This window comes from Pocillopora verrucosa, chromosome 9, assembly GCF_036669915.1.
Source record: "Pocillopora verrucosa isolate sample1 chromosome 9, ASM3666991v2, whole genome shotgun sequence".
Lineage (NCBI taxonomy): Eukaryota > Metazoa > Cnidaria > Anthozoa > Scleractinia > Pocilloporidae > Pocillopora > Pocillopora verrucosa.
This window is the reverse complement of record NC_089320.1, coordinates 10,973,602-10,994,344: the sequence shown is the minus strand read 5'-3', so window position 1 is coordinate 10,994,344 and position 20,743 is coordinate 10,973,602. Positions and strand designations below refer to the sequence as shown.

The following is a 20,743-nucleotide window of genomic DNA, read 5'->3' as shown; positions in this document are numbered from 1 at the left end:
GGAACTTGGGCCAAAGACGCAAAGGAACTCTATCTTTCTCTTTTACCGGAGTCCGTCGTAATGCATGATGGGATAACAATAGTATTACTGCCCAGTCTCATGACGACGGTTCCGCGTCCTGAACTTTGCAGTTTGAGGTTGGTTGTTCTTTTGTTGACACAAACTGCAGTCTTCTGCAGCCACCTTTTACAGTTCATTTAAGAGAAAAGTCTACTTTGGTTTGGTAGATCGAAAGTCTTTAAAAATGTGCTTAAGATGGTAATGTGGGTACACAATCGACGCTAAACAGGGCAGTCAATATGTCAAGCCTCATAATATTGGAGTCGGTGAGTTGACCAGGATACTTCGTTTATGAACTTTATGATTTAATTTTATTGACATTCTTTATCTCGTCCATTTCGTTTTGCTATATCTTGTATTTACCTCGTAATTTACAACTCACGAACGCAGTTGATGTTTTACGCTGTTAAAATTCACACCCGCATTTGATTACTAAATTATTTAAGGTGCTGCCAAACATGATGCTGGTAAAATTTTCGAGGGTTAATCGAACTTTTTGCTGTAAGCTTCAACATAAATCGCTAGACCGTTGTTTGGTTGCATGTTTATTTAAGTGTCATCTAGTAGAGAGGAAGTTATCTCTATGATACTCCGCACAATAATTTCAAGCAGTAAAGTAAGATAATATCCTAATGATAGATCGATTTTTTTTTCCATGGAGATGGAATATAGAGTTATCAGCATCGAATTTAAGTTGTTGAGATTTTTGTTTTCAACTTATCTTTTTTAGATATACTTCTGCACCTAAGTATTGTTATTTACTGACTTCGTCATCGGTTGTGAAAGAAATCGAGCAAAGCTGTAAACAATATGTTATTCAATATATTCAATATTATTCAATAGTATAAAGTTGAATAGTTATTCAATATCAAATAATAAACAGACTCCTGCTGGTGTCAATGACCCTCTAGTGTAATTTTTATTGTCTTTCTTATGTCTTCCTGATACAATATCTGTTACTATTTTCATCAACTGAAGTACAGCAGAGGGAAAACTGAGATTTCACTGATGGGATAACAGATGAAAGATGAAAAAGGGGTTCAGTATTGTAATATTACAAGGTTAAAACTCTAATTTATAATTATGGCTGAGGTATTGCCTGACACTTAATGTAGTTCTTTGAAGGAATTAGCTGGCCTGGTGATCAGCTTGAAAGATAAATTCAATGAGAAAAACACAGATTCAATGCTTCCTAAATGTGCATGTATTATACATGTAGCCTTTGCCAAAACATTTTTATTTTATTCCTATGGTTTGAAATATTCATCCATTCAATTTAAAGTCTACTTTTTATTCCTCCCAATATGGGGAGCTGGTAGCTGGCCAGAAATGCCAACAATGCCAGCATTTTTACATGAAGCTACCTGCTTTTACCTGAATTTACTAAAAATTTTGACCTAAAATGGGGCAAGTTCTGAAACACTGTTGAACAAATGTGTACAGTTGTATTTTCAAGTGCTAGTCAAATTAAATGCTAAGCTACCTGCTTTCAGCTGAATTTAGTAAAAATGCTGATGAAAAATAGTGGAAGTTTTGAAACACTTTTGAACAAATGTATACAGTCGGTATTTTCAGGTGTTAGTCAAATTAAACACTAAACTTACGAGGTATAGATGAATCAATTCCACATTCAGAATTTGCTGGAAGGTTGGTGCAACCTTGCTGGAATACTAGGGACATAATCCCTTTACATCCTAACATCAGTTTGTATATTCTCCATACTGTTCTCTACACATGTCATAAGGTGCTGACAAGGAGAATTTGTTCAACAATCAAGACCCTCTTCTCGGTGATCATTCCTTTATTCTTGTGACCTTCATGTTTGATTCAGGGGACATTGTAAGAGGAAAACGGATGCTTATTACTCTTACAAGTCAAAGGGTTAAGTGGATGGTTCCTTGTATTATGTGTAATCTGAGAAAACAACATGGTATCCTTGATAACTTGGCTTCGTATTATTTCTTAGAGATTGTCTTTTCCTTTAAAACTTGTTTTGAGCCCTGCTAATAGACATTTCAAATTGATTATCAAGAGAAGTATTTAACACTTTTGAAAAACAGAAACTGTGGCTCTGAAAATATTGATACCTTATTCATGATCATCATCATTTATTTATTAGCCAGTTAAAATAATAATAAAATAATATTTATACAGGTTTGACAGTATGGTAGGGTGAGGAGACCTCCAAGGAACCATCAGGCTTACAGGGGAGGCCACCTTGGTTGTCAATATGTTTGTAATTAAGTTGTGGATGTGGATGTGCAGCTTGCCCAATTCAGACTCATTTTATCAAAAAATCAATCATCTTTCTTTTAAAAGTAAAAAAGTTAATGACACCGGTGATTGATATTGGGAGAGAGTTCCAGATTTTAGGACCTTGGTAGAGTATTGTAAATTGTTTTAAGATTAGTACAACAGTTGTGTGGTCAATAGCAATTGGCTATTGTTGCTATTTCTGCAAACTCTGTATAAATTTTTGCCTCCTTTTATTACTCAGGATGCAGGGGAACTGGGAGACATTGATGACAGACTCCAGAAAGATGGCTACAGAACAAATCTTCCAGTTGAACACAAACTTCGCTATTTTTGGAGACAGTTTCTTCGATCTGAAACCAGTCTTAAATCCTCTCTGGAGAGTGTTGAGCAGCTGCGTAAACAGCATGGAGAAGAAATGATTGAGGTGGAGAACTATGTTGCACACATAAGACAACTGTCAGATGAAAGAGAAGCATTGACTCAAGAACTGGAGACTGAAAACGAGCAGCTTAAGGCAGAACTTGAGCAAATGAAAGTTGAAAAAGAGGCAGGAGCTTATGTCTCAGAGGATATATGTGACTTGTTAACTGAGTCTGGCTTGACGCAAATTGGAAGAGACACTAATCCAGTTAAGGAACAGGTGAATTACTTGATAAAGGAAAGAGCTTCACTGTCAGAGAAAGTGAAAAGGCTTGAACTTGATAATGAAACACTCAAGAATAATTCAAACTCAGAGCAGTCAGATAAGCGGCTAATGAAAATTATGGAGGAAGAGAGGAAAGACATGGAAGAGGAGATGAATAGAATGCGTGAAATGATGAAGCAAGTGAAACAGGAAGAAAGGAAGATTCATGAACAAGAAGTAAAAAAAGTTACGGATGAGAATGATAGCTTGAGAGCCCAGCTGGATAAATTTGAAAAACAGCATAGTGAGGACTTGAAAGAACTAATTAACAGACATCAAGGTTTGTTCTTACAAAACACAATAATGTGTAGGGGCAAGTTTATTTATTATTCATTACAACAGAATTTAATGTTTCTTTTCTGTTTGTACTGAAATTTCCCAAATTGAGATTGTTCCTTCTTCTCATGTAACCATGATTATAAAACTTTCTTAAAATGTGATTGAGTATACCTTGGTTAGCCCTTGTTACATGTAGGTGTGCAACCAGAATTTTTTTTTCACTTCCATTTCTGATGAAAAAATGAATATTATTTTAGTGGACCAGTACTGCTTGTAGAAAGAAGTTTTTAAATATTTTTTTTATTATCTGTTTACCATTTTATTAATTCAAAACAATAATATTAATTTCATGCTTATGTATTGTTCAAACTATATTTAGGAGAAAAATTGAAATTGCTGGAGGAAAGAGACCAAGAGAAAGAAAAAACTACTGCTCATGCAGGCAAGACTGATAGAGTAATGGCAGAAGTTGAGGAGCTGAAAGGGAAAATGAAATCCATTGAACTTGAGAAAACATCTCTACAAGCCACAGTAAGTAAAAACCAAAAAAAATTACTTTTAATAGGCAGTTGCCTGAATGAACTGTAATACATTGTGTCTTTTTGTGAATTACCCTTTTAAAGTAACAAGTTTCTGAGAAAACCTTTATTATCCTTAGTACAAGCCACAAATGTGATGGCTCTTAAACAAATACCTGAAACTCTTACAAACCACAAATCAAAATGTCAAGCAAATGTCATATTTCTGAAATTTTGGGAATTTTCCTTCCAAGAATGTTAATAATTTCCAGTGACTTTCCCCTTCTCTACTAAATCACCATCATGGTCCAAATTCACCTATCTCTTTCCTTTGATTATTTGTCAATAAAGTTGCAAATCCTCATAAAAATCGTTCAAGAAGGATCTGCTCTGTAGACATTCTTTGACTCATTTTAGCTGTATCACACTGGGATTTCTTTGCACAAATGGAGCAAATTTAAAGCAAACAAATGCTAGTTTGGTTGTTTACTCCATGATATGCTCATGAAACATTCCTAGTACCCTACCACAATACTCAAACCTTGCAAGGGTTCACTTGTACTGATTCCTACAATATTGTTGAAAAGGATGAAATCATGATAGTTCAATATTTTAACCACAGAAAAAGTGAATTGTTACCAACAGCTTGTACTTAAAAAATTGTTTTAATATTCCTATTGTTAGAACATTAATTTATATGAGATATGGTGTTGATATACAGCATAAATGTAAGATTCTTTACATTTTATAATAAAAGTGTAAAATGAGATCTTTCTAGTCCAACCAGACTGTGAAAGTTATCTAGTAAGTATAGGTGATGTTGTGTTTGTGGTACAATTTTGTGGTAACTCTGTCCTTTTAATATGGTAAGACCTGTTCTTAAGTTAGACTTCAATGTTACATGTACCTTTATTTGATACACAGGTACAGTCACTGGAAGAGGAAATTGATAAAGAAAAGGAAGAAATTAGTAAGACAAAAGCATCTCAAGAAGCTTCAATCAAGAAACTCAAAACAGAACTATCTGGCACTAAGCAAAAGCTCCAAGAGACAGAGGTTTGTCAGATGTAACTGGATGATTTAAATGAATTTTAATCAATTACACCCTATTCAATTTTGGATTGTTTAACACTATTTTCAGTTGAAGATTTTTTCAGTTGTTGGGGAACAATGAAAAATTAAGTTTAGTGTGTTTTGAAGTTTAAAGAAGAATGGCAGGGAGATTATTGTCCAGAAAAAGTCTTGCTCCCAAAGCAAACTTGTATTTTCCCATGGCAAGCCTTAAATCATTCAGGGCTCTCACAGTTTCTCAGGAGCTAGGGGCCAGGAATTTCCCTTGGGATTTCCCCCCTTCAAGGCAAAGAGGTTTGTCAGTGAATTGACTCGTGGGGAACACTCCTTTTAATATGTAAGAATCAATGAAAAATTTAATAGTGTGCATTATGAATTTTTAAAATTCAGCACTTTTAAATGGTTTTTCATTAAAATGAATAACCATTTAAAAGTTAGTGTTCAAGAAAATCTTGCTGTCAGAATGAACAATTATATTTACCCAAGCCTTCAAATAAATTTGAGAAATTTATACACATATAAAGTTCCAAATAATATTACTGTTCACCAGTAGTAAAGTTGTTTAAATATTGAAGAATATGTGAAAAGATAACAATACTACTAAAACAATTTCAATTATGGTGTTTCAATTCTTTACTTAATTGTAAAATTCTTTTGAAGCCATGATTTTTGATATACTCTGAATTCTTCTTAATAACACTCCAGGTAAAACTCAAAACAATTGAAGAGGAAAAGAGGACCATTGAAACTCGGCTACAGGTGGCACAAAAAGACCTTACAACCATCCGTGATCGGGAAGCAAAACTCTCCAGTGAGAAGGTAGTGTAGGGAACTCTTCACTTCACCTGATTACTGTGAGGCAATTAATCTTGCCACTTTTCAGATGAATTACATGACAGTATATACGCAATGCCATGTGAAACTCAGTGGATTAGTGGCTTACATGCAAGACTCCTGATCAAGTGGTTTTGTTGCAAGCTCTGGCTTGTGTAATGTATCATATTTCTAGAACTTTTTGGTCGTTATTATTACTGGTTTAGTGATGCTATTATCAACTGTGGGAAGTTGCACATTGAAAAAAAAATTACCTCCTTGATAAAGTAGTTTTTGGGCTCCTATCTGTAAATTTTAAGTGGATGATTAGGTTAATTTGATGTGTATTTCATCTTTCCTTCAGGACAATGTTTTGACTGAAGCTAAATCTTCAACTCAAAAGTATGTTTTGAACTCTAATTACCTAATTCTGTTTATCCTTAGAGGGTCAATATTATTTTTCTTTGTCTTGCAGCTATTAAACTTGATATAAATCATTGTTTTATCCACAAAGGAAAAAAAGAGTATTTTCTTGATTGAATGCTGGGAAGGTGATAAAAAACTTGTCAACCTTATATGGAAATTCCAATGTGTTTCTAATAATTTATGTGTAGGATTCATTGAATTATTAATACTACTTTATAACTTGGTTTCAACTTGCTCTGATTTGATTGAAATACTAACTGTAATGAATACAATTTGATATTTATTTAGAACAGTCAGGGCCCTCTTATTAAAGATGAAATTTTGATTTTAGATAGATAGATAGATAGATAGTTTATTATCAAGAACCTTGCAGCCACAGGCTGAATTACGTTTGATTTACAATAAAATATATACTACAAAAAATACATGGCTAAGAAGAACTAATTAAAAAGACAAAAATATGGTTGGCTTAATCTTACCAGTGCATTATTTACAGCATACTGCTTTCCTCATTTAGGCAACAAATTAGAATACAGCAACTTGGTGATGAAAATAGCAGTCTGAAAGAACGACTTCAGACAGCAGATGATACCATTGAACGACAGATGAAACAGATTGAAAATCTAACCTTACAGCTTGGAGAGGCAGAGAGGAATCTTGCAGAGAAAGAAGAAGATATGGAGTCTTTAGACAAATCATCTAAAGATGAGGTAATAATTATAACTGTATTAAAAGTGAAAGCCTTTTATAGATTGTTCCTATTAGGGAACTGAATTATACATTTTCAGTAATGATTGCAATAAAGGGAATCATCTTTCCGAGCAACTCCAAAAGCTCTGCACTAGCTTACAGAGAATTGTGTTATTACTTGTTTGTTGATTCACTTTCAGATCTTGAGATTTTTAGAGGATTTTCATTTTTTTCCTGGAAGTAACCAAAATTTCCATCTTATAAATTATTTGGAATGTGCAAGTAAAGCTTTGTATATATTACTGTGGGTTTTTCAACTTTGAGACTCCCCAGTCCCATCTTTGAATTAACTTAATGTCCATCTATCTCCTTGAGGCTAATTTGATAATGAATGAATGATTAAACAGCTAACTGGTGGTGTCAGTATTAAGCATCATAGTGCAGCTGGTAACAATTTTCAGCCTCTTAGTAATGACTGCATAAAATACTGATTGCAATTGCAGCTGAACATATAGTTCTTTTATTTGTACAAATCCTTAACTGTGATATTTTAGATTAAATGTCTGAGATTTAAAGTAATGTACCTCTCTGAACTGTCAGTCTTTCATGATTTGTAAAACAAACCTATTTGCCTCACATTAACAATGGAAGCAAGTATTAAAGATCTCCCTGTTGCTGAATTATTGATTTGTTTACTTCTATTTTAATGTATTAGCTCAATACACTGAAGGCAAAACTAGCCAGAACCACAAGTGAAGCAACCACTTTGAAAGAGGAACTGTCTGAAACAAAGCAAAGACTTAACAAGGTCAGTATATGAATCACAGTCAAGAAATTTTGCTGTCATAAATGTGGTTACAGTCTTTACCATGACAGTGGAAATACATATAATTATTATCAAGTATTCTTATGAGCTGCAGGCTACATACAAAGTATATAAGAAAAAGAAACATTAAAAGTGTATCACATATCAAGCACAATTATGTATTTAACCAGGCAAGAAAAGAAAATTTTGAAAGGTAAAGGGTGTAATTTTTAAGAAAAACACATTTTTACTTGATTGTGTGTGCAGTATGGGAACACTTATCACTGACTCTTCACAGTGACCCAGTCAATGTCTATTTACTTTACATGATGCTCACTTGACATTAGCATTGCATGCATTTTACAAAAGTGTATATGTTGCAATCTCTCTGGCCTATACTGTACAGAAGTAATTTTTATCACAATCTACCCTGCCAGTATTTAAGTATAAGATGGTATATGTAAGAAAAAAATTATATACCAGTACCAGTTTTTCATTTTGTAAAAGTCATACAAAAGACATGAAGCAGATATGTTTTAACCATTTTGCAAATTAGATCTTGTTACTACCAACATATTGGTTTAGAAATATTGACTTCATTACCAAATACATTTATCCTTGTTGTAGAAAGCCAAGTTCATAACCATGTAATATACAGTATATTTGCCTTCCAGCACTACCAATTTGAAAGTGTGTATGAAGAAATTAGATTACTGCAGATAACCAGCTAAAAATTAATCTCTGAAAATTAAACATATCACTGCTTTGGGGTTACAACATTAGGGTCTATGTAGTTTTGAATAACAATAACACTATAACATCATTTTTCTCTGATATTTGTCCTGTGCAAGTCTTAAGCTAATATCATTTCCTTTAATAATAAGATTTTGTATTCCAGTTATTTACATTTTTGCATTCCCTGACACAATTGTGTTTTATGGCTTGTAGATTATGTCTGACCACAAGACTAATGAAATCAGTTATCAGGAAAAGCTAATGGCGGAGTCTGGCCGCAGCAAGAGTGCTGAAGAAGAGAAGGAACTATTGCGTGAACAGATTGTTGACTTGAGAAAGGTTAATGCATAACATATCAACTTAACCTTTTGAAATTTTGACTCAATCTTGAACTAAACGAACCAATGTTCCTGTATGCATTGTCTTACATTTCAGTATTAAGATGGTTCAATGAAAGGGGGAAATTTGTTCAAAATTTACTTCATTTAGAGTCATGACAGTTTCTCTGTAAGCAGTGATAAAATACATCTCATTTTAAACCTCAAATGAGGGAACAATTATGAAGTTCTTATTACCAACTTAAAGCACTTAATTTTTGCATCATGTATGTACTCCAAAATGCATGAAACAATCTAAAATGACATTTACAGCTTTGTGTTGATGGGACTACATTACATAGTAGTTTTTTACTTTCTTGGCCATAGCTGTGTGGGATATCACTTCTAACTTGTAATATGTTTTGTGTGATTCTGTTTCCAAGGGGCTGTAACCATTTCTCCTTTAACACACATAATCAGGGACTAATTAAAATTCTTCTGCCCATTGAAGCACTTATCAAACAGATGCTTTTCAAAATTCACCTTAATATTGGCTTTAGAGTTGTTCAAAGTTTTGTTAAAAACTGGTGATCCAAATGACCTGTAATCTCTGCTATTTACTCTTTAAATTGCAATTGGAATGAGTAACTTGCAAGTAGCTTGCCAAGTATAAAGTATAGTTTAAAACCAATTTGTGTCATAAGACATTTGCTGGGAAATTTGGTAAAAAGGCATTACTTTTTGTTAATACTCAATCCCTTTGTAAATTTTTATGACAGGACTGTGCTTTAACATAAAAGCTGATCTCAATTTTTGTTTAACTAAGCTTTGTTTAGTTTTCTTTTCTAATGAAAAGTGGCTCACAATGCAACAATAGTTAACTGAAGTCATTACTCTATCAACAAAACAATACATACAAGATCTTTCAACACTTCATTATGACTGATCCCCCCCTACTGAGCTATTCGAGAGCATTTAGAACTGATTTGGACTTTTTTTGTGGCACAATGTTGGGGGAAGATGGCTGTCTTGAAGAAAAACTTCCACCAGATATCAAGGTATAAGGTTTTGTAAGAGCTTGGTGAAACAGGAATGTAAAGGCACTATCTAATCAAAAAGTTGTATGTTCTTGTTGGTACATGCAATTTTAGAAATTTAAAATTGTTACTGGCACTTCTAAATGAATTCTAGCTTTCTATCACGATTTTTTGGTCAAATTGGTTCCATTGTACTTATTGAAACCAGTTGTTTGAACAAGTAAATTATGTTCTGTTTCTTAAGGAGTCAAGATTTTGTCCTTAAAATGCCTTCAAATCTTTCTTTGACCAATACTGGTCGATGTATGACCTTACATAGTACACTGGTACTTCATGTTACATTATTTGGTATATGAATTATGCAATGCATTTTCAATTGATAAAACAACAGGATCTTGAAGCATCACTGGCAGCTAGTATGAGCAGAGAGAAAGAAACCATGGAACAGACTGCAGCTTTGGAAAAAGAGAAGGAAAATCTAGCAAGAGAACTTGCCTCTTACATCAATAAGGAAAAGGACAAGGTACATGAGTTGTATATCGTTAGAAGTTTTAAGTTATTTTTGGAAAGCATCAGTGTTTAATCCATTTTATTAGGGTTGTCAAAGGTGCCAGCTATTTTGAATGCTTGTGGCTTAATCTTCAGCCTGGAAGCATGACTTTGTGCCACCTACTAAGTATTACTGTCCAGAATCTTTTTTACAGCCCTGATTCTGTGCAGTTTGTCTTAAGTACTATTTATATATTGTATTTTTTTCATGTTTTTTGTTAATAGTAAGTTTGCCCCTTCACTTTTCAGCAGTACAATGATTCAGTGATAGGGGAAATAGAGATTCAGAATTATTCTTTGATTATTTGATGGTCAATTTTTGGTTAAACTGTATTTAGCTTGTTGAAAGCAAGTTTCTTATGGCATTGTTTAATGTGAGAGTATAGTTTAAAGGTTAAGGGTGGCTTTGGTTCTGTCTGACCTTGATTGTACTGTGTAATGTCAGAACAGTAGGTTGGAAATGCCATGAGCAACAGATGAAAGGTTTGAAAGTTACCTTATAAGCCAACGGTGTCCTTAAGCATGTCGTGAATGTGAAATATACGATGTTTTGACCTGTGGAATAGATAACTTCAGTTGTGACAAGTAGTTTGTGACCCATCTAAGCTACATAGCCATTTGTTGAGCCTGAGGCAAATGTTACTGGGCCCTTTGTTTTCTGTAAAGGTTCTTGTATTTATAGATCACTTTAAGTACACAATTTAATTTCAGATCATTACTGATAGCTAGGATGAAGAAAGACACGATTAAATTAACTGATATGTACATACTGTTTCCTTGTTTCAGTCAAAGAAAACTGATGAGCTAACTGTACAGTTACACTCAATGGAAAATGAAAAGACTTCCCTTCACGCTGTTGTGTCCACACAAGAAAGACAGATTAGTGATCTCAATATTAAGGTACAGGACATCTTTAGTTAGATAGTGGTTGCCATGAGTTAGAGTTAAATTTAGGGAGATGAGAGGATAAGTGATAACGATGGAGACCTATTAAGAAATCCCTCAGGGTTTCGAGAGCATGGCTCAAAATACATTTTGTATGCCATGCATTCCTAGTAGCTTTGACCCATGAGAGAAACTGGGAAAGGTTTAAGTTTGAGTTATCAAGAGTTGAGATCAAATATAAACGATAGTAAGGGGAAACATTTCTTTGTTTCTTCGTTTCGAGCGTCTCGAAACTCGACACGAGCCACGATCCTCGATCTTCGAAGTTTTTGAGAATCGAGGATCGAATTTCGATGATCTGTCAACCTACTTTTGAGCGGTGCAGTACCTTTCACACAAGTGTCACCTGTGGTATCGTGCTGACCAGAAAGAATGGAATGTTTGAGGGATAAAAGCAAAGCTCTTTATCACTATGGGTGACTGTACTTTAGCTAGCGAAGCTTCAACTGGACTCTATGTCTATCGATCCTTGTAATGTCAGTACCTTGTTTTGACTCGTCACTTTTGTACAACCATGTCTAGGGTCATCAAGGTAAAATTTAATGGTAGTATAGTGATAACAACTGTATGCGCTTTGTGTTCTTACTAGGTTTCATAGTCCCTGTTATAGTCGGTGTTTCCTTTGGTTTTGGATTCTAACATCACTTTTGTATTAATTTATGCACAATAAACCGTTTATACACAGCTGTATATCTGTTGGTCTTGTCTTTGCTTACGTGGTACTGTGTTTTGAACTGTTTATGGTACCAACAAAACTAAGTACAAAATTTTTGTGCAAACATGGGCGAAAATTTCTTTGTAGTTAAAATTGTTGGTATAAATGCGTTTTCAGTTGCATTGACATTGAGCTTTTTCTTTCCTCTTTTTTTTCAGCTGGAGAAAATGGATGAGAAGTGTGCTGAGTTTGAAGAGCAACTGCAAAAAGAACAGAACAGAACTTTAGGTAGGATGCCACATGCACCAGATATGGTGACAGTTTTTCACTATGATCTTGTTATTCGAAGGGTGCATAACACCTTCTAACGGATAAGTCACAATCCTAGGAATGGTGTAGTTTTTTTTGTGGACTCCTATTCACTGGATATTTTTATGTTGTTCACCCTTCAAACAAATGCAGCCTGTCCCAGCTAGATTATTCAAAGGATAGATTGCAACCCAGTTGAAAACCTCTTTTAGTCTGTCTTTTTGTGCCATAAATAGTTATTGGCTTACTGGAAAGTGTTATTAGTTAATTGAAGATCTAGGCAAGTCTAACAATGTCAGGTCAGCTGTAGACTACAAGCAGTTCCTCCTTTACGGCGAAGTGCCTCGCGCGAGGCAAAAAAAATTAGAAACAAAAAAAATTGATGTTAGCACGCCACGCGAAACTTTGGGTTCATGCGCCTCACTCTCAGAGTTTCCGCGCGTGCGCTTACATCAAAATTGTTTTTCTTCTTTTTTACTCGCGCAACGGACTTCGCCGAAAAGGAGGCACTGCTCGTAGTCAAGTTCAGCTGATCCACGCCCTCCTCCCCCTAGATGTGCTTACTAGGGGACCGAGGTCCCCAAGTAAGTCAGTTGAAAAGAAAGCTAATGACTCTCTTAATTGTCTATTGGAAAGGTCTTGTTCCTTTCAAAGCTGTTTCGAAATCGTGGTGTCAACATTTTCTTTTGTTTTATGTTCAGAGTTAAGCACACGATACGAATTCACTCAAGAGAGCAGCAGCTCTGCTAAACAAGAAGTAGATCAGCTTAAAGAGGAGGTGAAAGTGATGTCTGCACAACTTCTTAGACAGCACAATGCTTCCTTGGATAGTCAAGTGCGTAGTATTTACTTTATCACATAATTTTTTTACAACTCGCGCTAAAAGTCTCTGAGGGATTGCCTCTCGAAGGCGAGGCAGTCATTCAACTTCATACCAAGATTTTACTTTTTCACTTCATTTTAGTACTGATATCTAAGAGAACATTTAAAAAGTTATGACGTTAAAACTGGCCGCAGCTGGATAGAAAGAAACGAGAGAATTAGTGGCAATTGGACCCTAAAAGTTAGTTTCATGATGCGAGGTCGTCAACTGATGGAAACAATACGATAGAGAATCGGATATCATGAACGGTTTTCATTATGTTATGTTGGATAAAACAACAAATGTCTACAAGTTGAAGTAAATTATGTGGTTTTAATTGTCCTTGTGAATGTTCGTGTTTATAGGCCAAGTATGAGAGGCTAATTGTGGACATGCGCAATGAGATCGAGCGTGAACGAGAGAAATCCTCCGCAGAGCGTCACTCCTTGGCGAGTCAGTTAGAGCAAGAAACCCGGGAAAGTAAAGATTTAAGTGCACTTTTACGAGAAAGAGATGAGGTAATGCTCTTACTCTGATTAGGAAAGGTTTCTTTAACTCCTTTCTTTAACCCTTTTTCGATCTCAGGAGTGACAAAGCCCTATTCATTTTATTTTCCAAACTGAGACGAGGAACAACACAAGGGTAACTGACTCAGAACCTTGCATTTATTTTCTTGTAGGAGCTTATTGCCCTTCGTGCAGAGCTCACCAACGCTAGTCACACTGGAACCAAGGCTTCTACAGCTCTGGAGTTTGAGAGCAAAATGAGAGGAAGCCTGGAAAACAGGACAGCGCAACTAGAGAATGAGCTCAGTAAGGCCTGGGAACAAATTAAGGAATTGTCTGAGAAGGGATCCATGTTGGAGACAACAAAGAGGCACCTAGAAATTGAACTGGATAAGGTATTGCTTCTTTTGACCTGTTCACAACCAACTCACGTCGACACATGATGAGAGTCAACGGTCAGATTTCCACTTCCTTTTGAGGAGATGAATTAACCCCTAAGAGTTTTTTAACATCTTCTTTCTCCCTACGATGTCACAGCTGAATCAAATATTAAGGTCATAAGAATCAAGAAAATGATCACCAGGTAGAGAAGCTGTTGACTGTTAAACACATCCTCTTTGTCAGTACCATAGGAAATGTATAGAGAACAGTATGAAGAATATACATACTGATTTTAATGTGGTTAAGGTTAAAGAAGATATCTGAAAACCAATTAGGTGAATAACTCTGCAGAATGAATATAGTGATGCAAATCAAACTGCAGTTAGTAAACTTAGGTTCTGACTCTTCAGTTAATTGTGGCGACAAATGCCAGGAATACAATAAATTTGTCACTAAAAGTAGCTGCTTATAAATAGCTGTTCTTCATTTCGTCACCAACGTGGGACCCAGATAAATGTATGTTCTTTACAAATGTACTTTTAAAAACTTCAACGTGTCATAATCATGGTAGTAATTTAAGCTCATCTTTTGCAGTGTCGTTTATTCTTTTGGAATCGAACCTTCGCTATTTCCAACACTGATAAATTTATTGATCCTAACACTTGTTTATTTCCAACAGAAAATGCAGCAGCTGCGTCAAACAGAAAGTACACTTCATAGGAGACAAGCGGAACACACTGCAGTTCTGGTTGCTAAGGATACTGCTCAACAACAAGCAGAGCAGGCTGAGACTAAGGTGGAATGTCTTGCATTTTTATTCAGTCTCCTGTAGTTATTTGTTTATTTCGCTATATTTTCAATTTCTTCTACTCTTTCAGTCTATTCCCATCTTTACCAGTTCTGCTCATTCATTTCCTCCTTGACTTCCTTAACCGATTTGTAACATCATTAACCTTTTGACCCCTTAAAGTGACTAGCTTCTAATTTCTCTCAACAGTATCACCTCTGAATCAAACATTAAGGTCTTGAGAATAAAGGAAATGATCATCAACTAATGAAGCTCTTGATTGCTGTACAATTCTCCTTGTTGTCACCTTGAGAAATGTATAGAGAACAGTATGGAGAATATGTACACTGATGTTAGGGTGTAAAGAGTTAAAGGGATACAGAATGGTTTTTGACAGCAGCACTTGAGTGTATGTAGTAGATACGTGTACTTTAATTTATTTTTTACTTTTTGGTATTAAGTTGGCAGTTTTAAGGCACGAGTTTGAGGGAATCAGTGAAAAGTTGGAGCTCACACAATCAGAACTGAGGCTTGCAAATGAGCAACTGGCTGAAATGAAGCTTACTTCTGAAGAAAATAACACTCTAAGAGTTCATCTGGAAGAGGAAGAGGTTAACAAGTGAGTAATTGGCGTGAGAATTACTCCCTAATTCGATGACATGTTTATAAGGAGTGTACATTACAACTTTAGAGGTGACGCGAGATAATTCTTTGAACAAGTGTCTCCTTCAAAAACCAAACGAGCAACAATTCCCTGAAAAAGTGTCGCCTTAAAAAACAAAATGAGTGAAATCTTCAAATAATGTTATTGTTGTCGCTCACAAAATTTGAAAAATGCTCGGCACCCATCAAAAGAGAACGAGCATGATTTTTTTTGCGAGATTATTAGATGTAGATTAAAAATTAGCCCTCTGACATTTATAAATATTATTGTACTACGTGCTTGTAACGTCATGGGCAGTCTTACGCCATTTGGACCCAGTTATATGCTTAATACTATTGCGAAAATTTAATCAGTGACACTTGTTATTACGAAATTAACTAATGGAACGTGATGATTACATTCTATAAATGCCCATAAATCGTTGAGTTCTGTTTAAAATTGATTTGTTATAAATTCTCTTTTATTTGACAAAACCTGTCTTGTAAAAAAACCTTGATTTTGTTCAATGAATTAAGTAAAATATTTAAATGAAAACGAAAAAAGTTAAAAAGATGATACTGCAAACTAAAGTAACAATACATGTTGGCCTAGCAAAGAACACAAAAGTAAAACTAAAAGCCCTGACACGTTATAAACTTATGCGCCACATTTTTGCAATAAAAGAATAACTAAAATGTAAAATTTAAGATTAAACGCATCACAATGAAATACTCGTGTTATGTAATTCACCAGACTGTAACACATTTATTTTAAACTCCTTAAGTTATCTGTAACGTAAAGAAAAAAATAATCGACTCTTTCGTGTAAAAAGAGTGTTATAACTGTTAAACGTTGTCTTTATGTTGCACTGAAATCTGAACATAACTGGTGTGATGTTTTCCAACCTATATACCTAAACCTCGCCAGACTCGCTTGTGATGTTATAGAACTCGAGGAGATGCTCAGGTAAAGATAACAATGTTAGTATATCGTTATTACTAATGTTAGCGAATAATGATCTTAACCACTTTTATGTTTTATATTCTTTTTCTTCTCTTTAATGACTAAATGCCTTTAATTGCTGAGAATACTGGACTTAAAAAATAACTCTATTTGAATTTATCGTAAAAGCGAGGTTACATTTATAGCACAGAGAAAAGTAGAACAAGATAACAGTTCTATTCGTCAGCATAATGCCAAATTTAGTGCGTTTAATCGTGCAATTGGTTGAAAGGCCAATACTGGAAAGATTTCTTTTTGAGTTGACGTCGATGTAAGAAAAATACTCCTTTTAGTCCTGAGGTCATCTGTAAATGAAATGTTAGTTTTTAGTTCTTTAGAGCCCTTAAAACGTTCAATGCAAGGAAAAGTGGGATGAAGTCAGTATCTTGCTAGAAAACAAGCTTGTCTTATGTTGTCCGTTTGAATTAAGTAGCTGTTAAATTTTTCGTTCTGATAGTCGCATAGAACATCACCGGATGTTCTAGGAATTTTAAGGCTCAATAAGGTTCAGCTGAAAAGGGGATTGACCGGGCTATTTTATGCATTGATTGGGGCAAGTTGATATGGTTATCTTAGAACCCTGTTTTGAGCAAGGATTTGAGATCCTCCCTTGTCTTTGTAGGGGAATACAACATCAAACTGTTCAAGAACTAGAAAAACAAGTCGAACTTCTTCGTGATAGAGATGCTCAGCTGCAATACACAGTCAAAGAACAAGAGGCTAAGATAGAGGCGTTGAAACAGAAAGTCAGGAATACTGGAGATAAGGTAGTTTATCTCTCTGCTGCTCATATACTCTCGTGGTCAACGTGCATGTTATTCTAATGCAATCACTCTCAGTGCCGAAATCTCTCAATAAATTCATTCAATGGGCTGTTTTTGTCATGATGCACAGGAAATGACAACTAGGGGTCAGATTTCTTTCGTCTCACGCAGTATATATAACGCCTCACCAGTTACACTTAGCCTGCGTGCACATCTATATATTACCCCCGAGGAGGGAGTTTTTCATCTGGTAGACCTTCATTGTCCGTAAAAATCAGTCATAAATTACTTCTGGTCCTGTCAACTTCAGCTGGTAGAAAAGGCTGCGTTTTTTTTCGCTATTCAGGGTTAAGCGCGAGTGGAACGCGATGGACAAGTTAGTCACGCGAGTCACGCGTGAGAGAAAGAATGACCAGCTGAAGAAGGCAAACTAAGAACAAACTATGACTGTTCTGCGGGCTAGATTATCCAATAATATACTAGAGAAACTAAATGAAGCAGATCCAAACTTGTTTCGTCTTGATTATTTCTTGATAGCATAAGCAAAAGGAAGATGATGCAAAGTCTCTGACAGAAAGAGTGAACGAGTTCCAACAAGAAGTGGAGTACTTACAGGGAGAGTTGGTTAACGCTGCGGAAAGAATTGATCAACTACAGAGGAAAAACGACGAGAGAAAAACCAAGGCTCATGCCACAATCAGATCACTTAAGTGAGTCTTAAACTTTCTACGCGATGTTTAGTTCAGTTATCTCTTTCATTCTCTCACAATGGGCAAAAGCGTAGAAAGCATTATATTCCTAACTTTGTTTGATAAATATTCTAGCGCCTCTTTTGCATTACTTCTGGTTGTATTGATGCCATGCAACAAGTGGCGTTTTGAGGTCACTTGTATACAGTGGAAGAAACCTGCTCAATCTATAATCCGACAGTCACATTTCAACAGTCGAACATTACGAGCGAGGTAATGTTCCTGATTCTAACGGAGTAAAGTTCGTTTATGACGGAGTTTACGGTGGAACAAAATAAGCATTAATCTCGGTGCTTTTCGTTGGAATATCAGAAAACTAACACCAAAGTAATGACGACGGTCAATCAGAACAGAGGCCGAAGAATTATTATCTAATGGGTCAGTAGGGAGCGACAATAAATGTATGTCAGTTGCCTCGGCGATTGGGAAATTGAAGTCGCAGTTGGGTTTACTTTCCTATAATTAGTTGAGAGGGTGAGGCAAATTTCTAGACCAATCATAAATCGAAGTGGAATGAAATGAAAGCATTCCCGGATTATTCTCGACATTCAGTTGGAAATTACTCCAAAGTAGAATTTGCCTGATTTCAGGGATAGATTTGCACGTGAAAAGAGAAACCTCGAATCCACAGTGCTGTCCTTACAGAGCAGTTTGGAGCTGACTCAGGAGAGAATGAACAAGGAGGAAGAACTTAAGGGCACAACACAGGCCGTTCAAAAGCAGCTCATGGGAGAGAAACGAGAGCTACTTGCGAAGTGAGTCAATCGCTCTGCGTTTATTCTCATCAAACAAGAGTAAACAAAGGCTGACGATTCTCCGCTTTTCTAACATCAGATTAGAGCTAACGTGGATGAGATGAAAAGTGGAAATCACAGAGGAGTCGGTCCATAATTGATATTAATAGGGTATCATTTTACAGTAGCAGGAATATTGATAAACCCATATTCCCAATTCGATATCCTCAAACAAAGCTAAATCAAACGCGACATCTTTAAAAATGTCAGCTGGCAGCGGGCGTGGAGCTGGATCTGGGACTACTGAGTAACAAATCAATCTGTTTGTCAGAGCGGGACTGGAACCTGGAACCTCTGAATTAAGAGTCCAATCCACTCTCCAGTCTACCACACTGCCTCCCTTGCAACCGAACGGTGAAACCTAGCGGACTTCTCAACTTTGACTCTTCTATTCCCTCTGAAGTGAACATGTATTCGTGTCCTAAAGCCGATCATTCCGGTAGAGTATTACCAGAGACACGATAGTAAACTCTAGATTTTCGTTTTATTCAAACAGATTAACGGACAGCGAGGAGGTTATCCGGGAACATCTGAGAAGTTTACGCCAAAGGGAGGCTGCACTGAACGCGTTGGAAAAAGAGAATTCTGAACTCCACGACAAAGTTAACTTGCTAGTGCAAGAAAAAAGTACCATATCAAGAGAACTTGAGAAAACTAAGGTTGGTCCATCAGTCAGTGCGGCGCCGCCAGTTCATTTGGTATCAAAATTTTGTGCGCAGGCTTAAATTTAAAAATTTATTTCGTAACTAGTAGCAGCATGTTAACAAGGCTGCAGGTCACGTCGCTGGTAACCTGTCTAAGCTAGTACTTTTGCTGAGGGGGTAAGTGTTCGTGACTGTTGTCATAGCTCTCTCGTTTCCATCGAAGATGAAACTGGGCTAAATTGACACGTTTTCATTTCTTGTCAGTTGTTGTTCCGAAAGGTATCTGTGGTAGTTCATTTTAATTCTGAAACTAGTTATTTTTTTCCCTCTCCATGGAAACATTCTGAATCAATTCTAGGCTCTTCTATCAAGTTCATATACAAGCCCCAAAGCATCAGGACCCATTGACTCTCAAGCACTTCAGAGCGCTTTGGCGCGCCTGAATCAGGTGGATACACTGGAGAGGTCCTTTTCATCGAGCTCTCCTGACTTGTACTCCCCTGAGCACAGGTCCCCAGAAAGAACCATGGCAGGTAACGCACTGAATGGTTCTTTCAACGGTTCATATCGGCCGGGACAGATGAGTAGCACAGTGCAATGATACATTGGCTACCCTGTGCACACATACTGTGGACGCTTCTGTGAACAATCCTGCATGCGTACGTCAAGAGCGGGGTTCCTTTATAACAAAAACACATATTTTTGTATTTGTTTTATTTTGTGAAAACAACAGTCCTTAGATGGAAAGAGATCATCAACTGATACTGGCGAAAAAGGAGCGAAAATATAACCGCTACCCAAATAGGAAGCAATCCCTATTTGGTTTCCTCACTTTTGGAGTGTTACTGTTACAGTTTACACCATCTGTTGATAAGGAGATTGTTGAAATGACCGGAGAGTGATCTCAAGCCTATTACTTGCACCTAGAAATTGAGAGCGATTATTTATGAACCATTCAGTCTTGTCTCTTGATACATCCTGCAACCACCAAACTGACTGAGATAAGGATGAACGGGAAAAAGGATCGCTGACTAGTTTTTTTGTTTGTTTGTTTGTTTGTTTGTTTGACAAAGGGTTCGCTTAACTTATTGCATTTTCTTCGTTTTAAAATTACATTCGGTGCGAAAGCTGTCCGAGAACCACACAAACTGTGAACTAATTGTTAAATGTGGACGAAAGTAGAAATTTGTAGTCACAAAGGAAAGAGTATTGCAAACTCCTGAACAATTTTACGAGAACCCCCTTTTTTTAAGTTGGTTATTTTTACTTTACTGAACATTGAAAACCCTAATTGTGAATATTTAAGTCTGGAATCGTAATTTATAGAAATAACCACAGCTTCTTAGATAGTCACTGAAGAATTCGCAATACTTTTTAACGCAGTTTTGAAAACATTTTTAATGATACTTAGACCTAGAGATCGTCTAAACTTGTGTCGGTCTCTTGGAGTGAATTACGAAG

The 20,743-nt window shown here is 36.0% G+C and overlaps 1 protein-coding gene across 1 annotated transcript; it reads left to right on the top strand.

The window, feature by feature from the left end:
- The first annotated feature begins 112 nt into the window (after nucleotides 1-112).
- Nucleotides 113-20,341, top strand: LOC131793859 (putative leucine-rich repeat-containing protein DDB_G0290503). The gene is made up of 22 exons (XM_059111361.2): nucleotides 113-326; nucleotides 2,558-3,281; nucleotides 3,660-3,811; nucleotides 4,723-4,854; nucleotides 5,575-5,688; nucleotides 6,047-6,084; nucleotides 6,626-6,818; nucleotides 7,514-7,606; nucleotides 8,552-8,677; nucleotides 10,084-10,215; nucleotides 11,028-11,141; nucleotides 12,060-12,129; nucleotides 12,852-12,985; nucleotides 13,378-13,530; nucleotides 13,692-13,913; nucleotides 14,579-14,695; nucleotides 15,148-15,305; nucleotides 16,954-17,098; nucleotides 17,633-17,805; nucleotides 18,435-18,599; nucleotides 19,135-19,297; nucleotides 19,641-20,341. The coding sequence occupies exons 1-22, from the start codon at nucleotides 300-302 to the stop codon at nucleotides 19,881-19,883; spliced, it is 3,588 nt and encodes a 1,195-aa protein (XP_058967344.2). The 5' UTR covers nucleotides 113-299; the 3' UTR covers nucleotides 19,884-20,341.
- The last annotated feature ends 402 nt before the right edge of the window (nucleotides 20,342-20,743 follow it).